At 40.4% G+C, this 11,267-nt stretch overlaps 2 protein-coding genes across 2 annotated transcripts; one reads left to right on the top strand and one right to left on the bottom strand.

The window, feature by feature from the left end:
* Positions 1-229: 229 nt before the first annotated feature.
* Positions 230-3,165, bottom strand: LOC128712646 (gustatory receptor for sugar taste 43a). The gene is made up of 13 exons (XM_053807534.1): positions 3,009-3,165; positions 2,868-2,922; positions 2,617-2,749; positions 1,748-1,859; positions 1,611-1,673; positions 1,386-1,529; positions 1,208-1,321; positions 1,039-1,135; positions 871-967; positions 695-790; positions 564-632; positions 386-475; positions 230-313 (listed from the first exon to the last, which is right to left on the bottom strand). Exons 1-13 carry the CDS (start codon positions 3,163-3,165, stop codon positions 230-232), a joined length of 1,311 nt encoding a protein of 436 aa, XP_053663509.1.
* A 3,417-nt stretch (positions 3,166-6,582) lies between these two features.
* Positions 6,583-8,736, top strand: LOC128712001 (uncharacterized protein CG3556). The gene is made up of 6 exons (XM_053806894.1): positions 6,583-7,522; positions 7,623-7,906; positions 7,978-8,297; positions 8,382-8,459; positions 8,524-8,606; positions 8,675-8,736. The coding sequence occupies exons 1-6, from the start codon at positions 6,583-6,585 to the stop codon at positions 8,734-8,736; spliced, it is 1,767 nt and encodes a 588-aa protein (XP_053662869.1).
* The last annotated feature ends 2,531 nt before the right edge of the window (positions 8,737-11,267 follow it).

Raw genomic sequence — 11,267 nt, 5'->3', positions numbered from 1 at the left:
TCTTATGATAATCAATATGCTCTTATGATAATCAATATGCATCATATGATTTATATTGTTTTAATATCATTTGTTGACAGTTTCTTTTCCTTAGCGCCAATTATTTACTTCCTAGTTTGTTTTATTCATATCTCACCTGTTGTGCTTAGTATAGAATAAGTGATTAAAATATACTTTTGGTTTTCAGGCGATATTCGGTTATTCCTTGGTAATAAAAGTAAACAATTTCCTAATGTGGTAATTTTCCGGAATTGTCGTCGGCTTCTTTGAATTGAATCAAAATGACCAAATAAGTGGCAATCGCTCCGCAATACTGAAAATGAAAAATAATCAAGCTTAGAAATTAGAAAGTTTTTGTAGAAAGTCTGACACGAAGCAAACAAACCGAAGTAATAATTCGTCTGTCGATTGTACAAAGGCCACAAGCGGTGAAAGAAAAATTGCTTGCTATTAACTGTTGCCAAAACATGTTGAGCTGCAATGGGGTAGAGCGGTTAAGAAAGATGTTTGAATGAACAAAAAAAGATTGAAACACTTCAATGCAAATTACGGTATAAACATACACTGTCAATAAGTTCGACATCATTGCACGATCTTCGCAAATTGCTGATGATAGTAATGGTACGATTTGACTGAAATATTGAAATATGCAAAATAATTGTTCTGTCCTCATTGTTTGGTTATGAATATTTACCTCCACGTTCGTTATGTGGCATGGTTCAATGGTAAGCAGAAATCGGAAGATATGTATAAACAACCACAGTGCCTGAATCCAGGCAAAAACTGCATCCTAAAGCGAATAATGAAAACACAAGAGAAGAAGGAAAATGGTCACACACGGCCATGGATATCGCTGGAACAAATCCAAACCTTATCTCCAACCAACTCCACCATTAAAAAGTAAGATGTAGCCACCAGATGCAGCAGACAGGAGCCTAGAACGGCAAGTAAAGCTATTCCGAAGGTCCTTAAATGGATATGCATACACAATGTTAGTATTAAGTGAAGAATATCGGCTGGTATCGCTACAGCACTTACTTTGAGACGAGAACTATGCAATAGGAAAGAGAAGCATGTATTTCGGCCAGATCTTCTACAATTTTTTTCGGTGTAGGGCTTCGCTTTTTTTGAAATCCTAATGGCAACAGAAAAGGATTCAATGTTCCTACAACTGTTACACGATATTTGACTTGTTGCAAATACCTACCATGTGTAACATTAGCAACACATTTCCTTATATCAATATCGATCGAAACATTTTTCTCCGGATCGAGATTGATGGATGAGATGGACGAAATTTCGATGTGAGGCGTCCTGTAAACTGTAAAAGAACAAGACAATAAATGTGGAAAAGTGGTAAATAGCTATATGGATCAGGATATTACATTCGGGAAACATTTCATAGAGCGCCACATTCAAATGGCGGTACCTGTTCCCAATTCCTAGTGCAGCTTGTGCGAATAGTACATGGAACATCATGAGTATGTAATACAGGCAGTAGAATGGAAAGTAGCCCAGCACATTTGCACCTACAATTTATTTAAAAAATCAATCCAAACGGTTACAGTTGTTTTTTGTGAGCAATGCCGATTAGCGATAAGAAAACTTACTGGAGTTGCTGTTTTCTTTCTTTATTTTGTCGGCAATTCGATACCAAACCCATATGTCCAGAGCTGCGGTGGGAAATGGTAGCAAAACCGGATTACATATTTACTGTGAACTGTGCACCTTGCAAATCTAATCTTACAGAGTGCTCCAGTGATGATGAAACAGACTAGCCCCAGCATGAGAATTCCTTTCCTCCTTTGTCTCAGACTTCGATTACACTCTTTCACATACAAAGTTAGTATCTCATCAGCCTCGATGTATGGTTTGAAGCAAGCATTTATAGAAAGAAGATTAGTCAGTAGTAGTTGGATTCGCCCTGACCTAGTTTTCATCAATGCCATTAACTGAAGTTTAAGTACCATCTTTTAGGCGACTACAGTTTATGTTTATTCTTCTTGATATGTCTGAGTTTTAATTTAAAAAAACATTCTTAATAATCCATCGAGTCCTTAACACTTCCGTTATATATTAGTGACGCACTAACCTACTCAATATAGTATTTCTGATGTCCGTTATAGCGAAACGAACGATTAGTTGATAATGATCTACAACAGAGGGCGTAACACTTTTAGGCAGAAATGGTCCAGAACGTCTATAACTAAGACCCAAATACCCAAAACGAATTCTTTAGTACATGGATTAGGTAAAACCATATTTAAATAATATTTATTATTTTGGGAGCTGTACTGGTAACACTGGTACTGGTACATTAATATGCATTTCCAAAACGAAGCCTGTAAACTTGTGAGGGCTTCTAATATTTCCTTTCGGGCCTAGGTGCATCTAGGGAGCCACTTCTAGATCCGGATGCTGCTAAAGAAGCATATTACCAAACATCCTCAGAAATTCGTCTTTTGTTAATCTTTTATACATGAACTCCTTGGTATGATACGCTATCCTCTGTCCTCTGTACTGATCCAATCATTTGTTTTCTACTGCCATGCAATAAGTTTGATCGTTGTCACCTTTTCTGTTAATATTTGCATACCGATTGTAAATGACCCTTACCTCTATGAGACGTCGGTTAAGCTCACGAACGAAATGCAACCCCCATATACCACTGAGTGTGCCACAAATGCAAGCAGACACTACTACCGATACGTCCAAAATGGTCACGACCTTCGATGTGGCCGTTTTCATTCTGAAAACGAAACTTTTTCACATTGTTAGTGCATTACATATACCGGGCAACACTGTCAAGAACAATCAAGCCGGTTGCGCCATCCCCACAGCAAGACCCCATATGAAGCGATGCTTACCGTATGGGCTTTTTGGAAGTAACGTCGAAAAATATTCCTTTATATGTGAGACCAGCTGACCGGTTGGTTTGATTGTAACGAAAGTGAGGAACGCATTATTAGATTAGCTCTGCCATTCCACGCGCCATGTGCATATTCTACCTAAACAAAACACAAGGCATACGCTGTAAATGACCAGCAACACATTTCGCTTGCAATCCACTATTTGGCCTTTTGACGTGCGTTTCACAACGTAAGGTGCAAGACCGAATATACGGCTAACGTAAAAAACTACTTTAGTTGATTCCGATATCTCCATGATCACGTGCACTCCCTGCGTGGGACGGCTGAAACTAGCGACTGATAAACCGAGTCTATTACCCCGAACACTATTGATACGTTGCGTATCCGTGAGAGCCCTTTTATAGGTTTACAGTTGAGTCACCACCGATATTCCATGTCTTTGATTAGTTTTCCCAACCTATCCTTTCAAACAAACCGGTGCATGCAGGCGGTTTAAATCAAACTGTTTGCACTGGATTAGAGAAGGAGTACCTCGTTATCCGTTATCAGGTAACTTGGCACCATCACCGGTGGGTGCAGATGAGGAAGTGCTCTTAAATAATTGATATAACTTACCCGCGTAGGAAACACGGGGGAATCATTTTATCATAAGTGTCCTGAGTCTGTTATCCAGCGATATATATTTTCCATTTCCGGACTATTATGTGGGAACAAACAATAATAAACCAGCAGCAACATAAAGCTGTCAATTTTCACTTCGTAATATAACATTGAAAGTAAAATTCTTCAATAAAGTGCAAAACAGTGTCCGGTTTATTGGTAAGCTTCGGCGGTATTACATAAAATTGAAATTCGAAAACACATCAACGATCTTAAAAAATCCTTTTAAATTCCAACAATTTGCTGTTTAACTTTAATATATCTTTTCCCGCTCAAGAAAAATGGGAAGGATTTTTCTAAGAAAAATAATTTTATTTTGTTCAATCAAATTTAATCACAAGATATATTACAGTTAACACTGTTTACTAGCTTGCATATGTTATGTAATTTTAAATTAAGATGAACATATGATGTCGTGTAATGCATGCTTAAGCCTAATAGTATTTATAAGAAACATTCTGTTTGGGGTCAGTCCGCTGTTGTATTGGTAGCGGCGCCGGTCTTCACACGACAGGATCGTTCCAATCTTCCGTAGCAAGGGTTGTGACTAACCCGCCAAGTGGTCAAATAAGATCAGTAAGCCAAAAAGGCAGGCATATGACCTAGTGGGTCGTTACGCCAAGAAAGGGACTACGTTGGGGGGTGCATGCACGAGGCACTCTCCAACTTCGGGCAAGCAGTGGCAGTAACAAAGTGAAAGCAAGCTCTCTCCAGTTCAATCGCTTTCCGACGTGATGGGCGATATTTTTTTTTGACACAAAAAAAGTGCATGTTATGGTAATGTTTTATCATTCCTTGCAGCATTAATTTTGTTTTAAAAATTACTTAATATTCCACATTTAGGAACATATTTTTCTCCAACGATTATTTTCGACATTTTTAACACAATAGCAGGCTTTACAGCATAATTGCACCATTAACCAAAGACACAAAACCGGTAAAATAACAAAGAATTCAAAAAAGACGCACAACAATTACACCAATATTGCTGCCAACCATAGAATGTTAAAATGTTCAATGCGCATGTCATACTTCTGTCGAAGGAATACGGTACTTTTTTTTACCTTTTCTGCCTTAAACTTTCGCACTCAACTAAACTGGGGTGTGTTTAGTATCCACTTCCTAATACCAACGGAAGCACCATTATCTGTGTTATTTGCTGTATTGTTTAGTGAGATTGGCGGTGTAATTCAACCGTTAAAACGGCAGCCCTGTTGTGGTAAATGGTTCGCGATCGTGGTCTTGCCGTGCGAAGTTTATCCCTGCATAGAAGCTTCACCGTAGCGTCCTACTAATCGTACGAAGGCAGTTGGTTGCTACGATTTGTATGACCTAGCTGATGTGATTTATTTGTGCAAAACTGTTTGGTCTGTGCGTTAAAAGTATCTTGTTAGTGTAAATCGTGCTATATTGAGGAAAAAATAATGTGCTGTGCGGCCTAAACCCCCTTATCACACACCAAATCGTAGTAAAACAAGCAAAGGTATGCAAAAATAAAAAAAAACACACACACACGCACACACACATTTGAAGATGGAATGGAGCATACGCCCATGGTCGGTAATTTCCGACTGTGGAAAGTATTGGCTGAGTGCATTGTTTTGATTCAGGAGTTGTGGCATCTGTGTTTTACATAAGCAAAGCTGCTTTAATTTACACTTTTTTTAATTCAATGTACAGCCAAAATGCATGATTGAACTGGTTTTTGGATCCACTACCACTATAATTTTTAACATAAAATATTTTAAAGTAGATATTATGTTATATCCTAGAAATCATCCCTGCCGGTAATATTACTTGGTTTGTTTCTTACTTTTACTGAAACCCGTACATTCGAACATCTAGTGCAGTAAGGATGTGTTGAAATGCTTTACCTATTGGTGATAATTAAATAAAATTGCTTATGTTGCTATTAATCAGCCGGTTCGTTTATATCCTTTTCTGTGATAGTGACATGCTGATTTATTTATTCCTCGCATATTTCTTATGGTAAAATTCCATGCCCATAACAGTACCAGTTTTATTGGTTTGTCGAGCAGAATCGATGAATGGCTTCTTTTTTTCTTGCTTGCTCAGTCCACGCATCTATCATTCTCCCTGGTCACTGATACTTCGCCAGCATTGATGGCAAAGGATGAATCATTTTACAAACCACCCTTGGCGAGTATTGATTTTATCTACTTCATATAGCATGCCTCCACGACTCGATTTCGTAAATGTGTGCATTGGTGTCTAGGCCGCGTCACCGTGTCTATGTTGCTCAGGCACTGTCAATGTCTGCCGTTTGGGCTTGTACGCTTATTTGCATTTTCTCCTGAGCCGATTCTGTTGTGGGCTTTGTTGTATGAGGAAACACTTGGTTTTGCAACTGTATTAAGTCCCAGACTTGATAATAAAGTTAATAACCTTACGGTAAATTGAATTGGATCGTGAATTTTACATTAACGTTGTATATATTCTTGTATAATTTGCAGTTGTTAAAACTTCTAAAATTTGCTAAACTTATACTTATCTTCTATTAGCAAAGTAGCCTCATTACGATTTGCCACCGAGAAGGAGGGTTTTTAAATAATGATGTGTTTGATAAACAATTCTGTTCCCTATAACAATACTAAACATCATCATCATTTCCTAAGAAAAATACCTTTTCTTTTTCATCTTTTTCGCTCAGTCCTATGACTCAGTCAACGACCTTATTAAGGTTTAAGTCCTCCCATGTCTACCCAATGCACCATCGTATCCTTCCGGTTTACGGTGGCGTCCATACGTCTGATCCACCACCAAAGGTCACCTTTCTAAAGGGATCACGATTTTTTTTTTTTTTAATGTTCAAGCATGAAAGGTTTTATTATCGCTAAAATTCACGAATAAAAAAAAACTGCATTATATTTTTACGTGTTTTAATGGGTGTCACTGTTGCGGCGGCTTGGAAGTCCTATAGCTTTAATTTATTAGCAAACCTAACGCAATATTTAAAATGTTGTCATCCGTATAGGTTAAAGCTTTAATACACTAATTACAAACTCTCCCTCTTCTAACATCTAGACACGAAATGGAGCATCGAAAGCAAATTGCAACAGCACTAGGTACGTTGCTACTGTTGCTCAGTAGGGCACTTGGCGAAAATGCCACCTCCATCGTACCACCGACTGTGCAAAGTTTACCGGATACGGTCCATACAACGGCGGGTCTAATACATACGACCCAGCAGCACCAGTATCAGCTGTACACAACCTCGACCGTTCAGTTGAACACGCTTCCTACGGAGCAAACGGGCTCCTACACCATTGCTCAACCGAGTGCGACCGTTGGAGGGTTCTACACCACACCAGCTAGCGATATAATACCTGCACAACCGTCGCCTGTTTCGCCGCTGTACATATCAAACACGTCTGTTTCCTTCGCCTCGACAACCCAATCATCGGCTCGTCAAGATCTAATCGACAGTCTGCCCGTGGACGTTACGCAGATCGAGGAAAAACAGCTTGGACCTGGAGGACCCAACCAGGTTGAAAGTGTTGGCATACAGCGGGCCCTCTGCTGGTTGAGGGAGAAACGATTGCCCGATTATAGCTGGGGCAACGATACGCACATGGTGATTCTGGCCAAGGAGCTGTCCGGTGCTCGCGATCCATCGGAAAACGATAATCCTATACAGGCGGTATCGGATCTGGAGAACTTGCTGTCCATCAAACAGATGGACATTGAGGTGTTGACGATGCTTGATCGGCACCACGCCACGACTATGATGAAGCTACCTCACACGGACCACATTGCGAAGTACATCTTGGCTATGGGCGGGCTCTGTAAGGATGCGCGCCACTTCTACGGACACGATTTGGTGGCCGCTCTGGAACATCACGAGCATGATCAGGGTCAGGAGTATGAGTTCGCTTTGACCGCCCTTGCCATATGCAGCTCGGCAACACATGTGCGAAAGCGCCAGATACGTCGCCTGTTGGATATAGCTAGCGGTGAGGTTAACGACGTCGGTACGTAGGACAGGATGCAGAGTTCCTCATTTTTATGATTGAATAATCGCGCCATGTTTGTCTAAATCTTAACAATTGTTAATTTGTATTTCTGTTGCAGATACGATCGCCATGGTGTTGTTGGCATTACGATGCATCGTTACCGATCATCGCCATCGCCATTTGCAGCACTTCGTCCGCCGTCCAGCTCGTGGGTTGGCTAGCTTGCAAGGGCCACAGGGAAGCTTTGGTTCACTTCGAAGCACGGCGCTAGCTATGCAGGCCCTGCAGGATTTGGAACCAGATCCGGCCGGCAAATGGAATCGTACTGCCGCGTCCGAGTGGCTGTTGGCTAAGCAACGGACCGACGGAGGCTGGACGGAGGAACCGTTGCAGGATGGACAGGTGAGCAAAACGAATCCGGAGCAAAATGCTGTTGCATGCGGCACTCTTTGCCATTCTGTTCGCATTTGCAGGATCCTAGCATCGGCATTGGACTAACGGCCGATATTGTTCTTGCCCTCGGTTGGCGAGGGTTGGGTGCAGTGCGGGCGCTACAATGTGATCATGTGATGCGTGAATCGAACGAACCATCCGAAAATGGAGAACCCAAGCTGGCAGCGCCGGTTGGTCTCGGCATATCGCCCGTAGAAGAAATGGAACCAAGAAATGTTTCATACACCTACACCCTATGGGTGGGTACGAATGAAACGGAAGAGTATTTCCTCGATTTGACTTCACCGAAAAATACCACCTTTTTCCGTGCCATGAAACAAGCGGCAGAAATAGATCCAAGGTACTATGTTATGCGATGAATTTGAGCCAGTTCAATAATGGTGCGTGCGTAAGGCGATGCTAATGTGCGTTAACGTACTTGCAGATTTTCGTTTGAAGCACGCGAATGGCCCAACGGACACTATGTGCACACTCTGGCTGGAATGAAGGAAGAACCAAAAAGGTATTGTTTGTACTGCTTCAAACGCTTGCCAATGTCAGTGAGTGACCATTCTTTACACTTGCAGTTATCACTATTGGCTGCTTTATCGCTTACCCGAACGGCCGGATACGAAAAATCCTCCAGGAAATCAGTTAATAGCTCCACTAGGTAAAGCGACCAATAGATGACTTTTATGTACGTTAGAAATTCTACCATACTGTTTTACTATTTTGCAGGTGTTGATGAGCTGTTAGTGGAAGATGGAGAACATTATCTGTATTGGTACAAGAAGCTATAAACGTTAGTTTACCTTCATCAACCAATACAAACAGGATAGTAAGCAATAAGTGACTATAAGTAACTTTAACGCCGGCGTTAACAGCAGCAATAAAACGAAAGGCTACACATGTAAAGAAGAGAAGTTGCAGCAATCGTGCAAGTATCTCTTACTGTAGAGGGCTCGATGATGGCAGGAAGCTTTATCCATGATCATATGTGCACAACGCTACGCATTCTCATGATGAACAGAGTGTTTCAGATTCATCCAACACAGTGTACGTTTCATTTGGTACATCACACTAGGCAGAACTTAGCAGGTCGCGTGTACATACCCCGACCGTACAACTTATGTGTTTGGTACTTACTGCTCCAAACATTCCTATCCTCAACACAACATCATACAGTACGAAGCGTGGGTTTGAACGTATTTTCAAAGTCTAGTTGATTGTAATTTATTTAGCAAACAATCCCACACTAGAAGGTATAGCTAAATACAAAGATAAACGCCAACTGCAACAGTCTTCTCTCGAACAGGTTAGGCAAGGCAAAGCATGGACGAGGGAGAGTGAGAGAGATGCGGTAAAATAAATTGTGGACCATCCGTAAATGAGTATAGAAAGAGGGAAGCTATGGTAGGTGCGGTTTGTAGTACCATCTTGCAATAGCTAGACGGTTAGATCAAGATATAAGCGTATACAAACAATTATACAAAATATACATAAATATCTATATACAAAAAAGCCGTAAATGAATATATACACATATACATATACAGTCATAAAATATACACATACGTACATTGCAAATGCTGAACCACCATAGAGGACAAGCGTAGGGTAAGGGAGGAGCGTGTATGGCAGAGAGCATATGACCACCGTTGTTTAATGGTCCCCCCACCCCATACGTGGTAGGGTGAGCGCTTTTGCATATTTTTTTTTTCTAAAAAGTTGATAAACTGCATGTTTAGTGACGTGAGTTATAGCCCAAACAGCACGAGCAAGTGATGCACTCCAAATTGACAATAATTAAAGCATAAATAAAAAAGGAAGTAAGGTGAACGATAGAGACGCCACGAGCACGTAATTGGGAAAGGATTTAGCTTAAGAAACAGTGATCAGGCAAAAGGGAACAACGATGTGTTGCAAACCAACTAATTGGACGAAAGGTCAACAGTGCATTGTGGCTGCTTAAGGAGTGATTGTCCAACTAGGGCACGTTTCACAGAATGCACGCACTATATTCGGCACAAACAGTTGAGGACACCGGTTAAAAGTAACAGGTGGATGCGGTGCGTTCGATAGCCATATATCTTTCCATGCTCTCATTTGGATCTGCTAGCATGTAATCAACAAAATCTGTAGTGTTAACCAATGTAACAGTAGTGGCATGCTCTAAAGACAATATAATTTACGCATTAATGGGACGCTGCTCAACTAGTGTTTATAACGAAACTGTTTCGTATGTTAGTACATTTCCCCGGTTTTGCCATGAACACACACTAATGTATTGATGAATTAGAAATTAAATTATATATTTTACCATTTCTATGAGCAAACTAATTTGGACAGCTGCTAATTTGAACTTATCCTAGCGCATAGCGAGAAACACATACAGCAACAAAAGCCAAACGTAGGGTCCATAATGATACTGAATAATGAAAAGAAACATCCCACAGCAGCTGGAACGATCCCTTCTGTAATTTCGTAAAGGAGCAGCAGCAAGGGGGCTAAAGAATCATAGCATAGTGACCATGCATAGAGTATGGTAACAAATAAGCAACGCCACAAATGATAATGAAAAAAATATTAGTAAGGTACTCTATACATGTTGCTCATTTTTGAATTAACACTACTATCTATATTGCAGTTATTGAACCCATAGCCATACCAAGAGATAGTATCACGGCCTCCAACAAACGTTGGCACCACATGATTTGTACTTAGATTGTTTTTCAGAAACCTTGATTAAGTTAGACTATTACAGTCTCAAAAAACCCCACCAACGACAGTATGAAAGTATGTAAATCGTCCATCTAGAAGAGATACTAGTATCGTAAAGAAAATAAAACAAAGAATATCGCCTGCCTATTAAATTTATTTTGTTTGCCTAATTACAACAACAAAAGTAATGAGCATTTTTTAAAGAATGTCATTGATCGGAGCGGAGTTGTTGGGGTATCTTAGGGGTTCTTTCACATTCTTTTGGATGCCCTCAATCGAATTCTACTGCTTCCTAGCCATGGCAACAAATAGGGGCTGTAGTTCCACATATAATCACCACCACGCCATTGGGAGATTACGAGCCAGATATTCGGACAAGAGGAACGCAGTGTAACTGGGCGCCTCCATTACGCCACGTCGAGAACTTAAAAGAATGAGGCTCATTACATTTGTAACGATTGCTATACCTAACAAGCAGTTATTCTTCCCTTTTCGTGCCCAATTGCAAACAGTTTCCATTAACTAAAAATAATTTAAAATGTCTTAAATAATTAAAAAAATAAATTTAAAGTGTCAAATTAGTAATTGTTGCAATTTTAAAGGTGTATCG

The sequence above is a fragment of the Anopheles marshallii genome, chromosome 3 (genome assembly GCF_943734725.1).
Source record: "Anopheles marshallii chromosome 3, idAnoMarsDA_429_01, whole genome shotgun sequence".
Classification (NCBI taxonomy): domain Eukaryota; kingdom Metazoa; phylum Arthropoda; class Insecta; order Diptera; family Culicidae; genus Anopheles; species Anopheles marshallii.
This window is presented reverse-complemented; position numbering and strand designations above follow the sequence as displayed.

Coding starts and splice junctions, on each gene's coding strand:
- LOC128712646 (XM_053807534.1), bottom strand. CDS start 3,165: ATGGAGATATCGGAATCAACTAAAGTAGTTTTTTACGTTAGCCGTATA. Junction 1,860..2,616: donor TTAACCGACGTCTCATAGAG/GTAAGGGTCATT, acceptor CCATACATCGAG/GCTGATGAGATACTAACTTT. Junction 791..870: donor TGGAGTTGGTTGGAGATAAG/GTTTGGATTTGT, acceptor TATTCGCTTTAG/GATGCAGTTTTTGCCTGGAT.
- LOC128712001 (XM_053806894.1), top strand. CDS start 6,583: ATGGAGCATCGAAAGCAAATTGCAACAGCACTAGGTACGTTGCTACTG. Junction 8,460..8,523: donor ATGAAGGAAGAACCAAAAAG/GTATTGTTTGTA, acceptor TTACACTTGCAG/TTATCACTATTGGCTGCTTT. Junction 8,607..8,674: donor TCAGTTAATAGCTCCACTAG/GTAAAGCGACCA, acceptor ACTATTTTGCAG/GTGTTGATGAGCTGTTAGTG.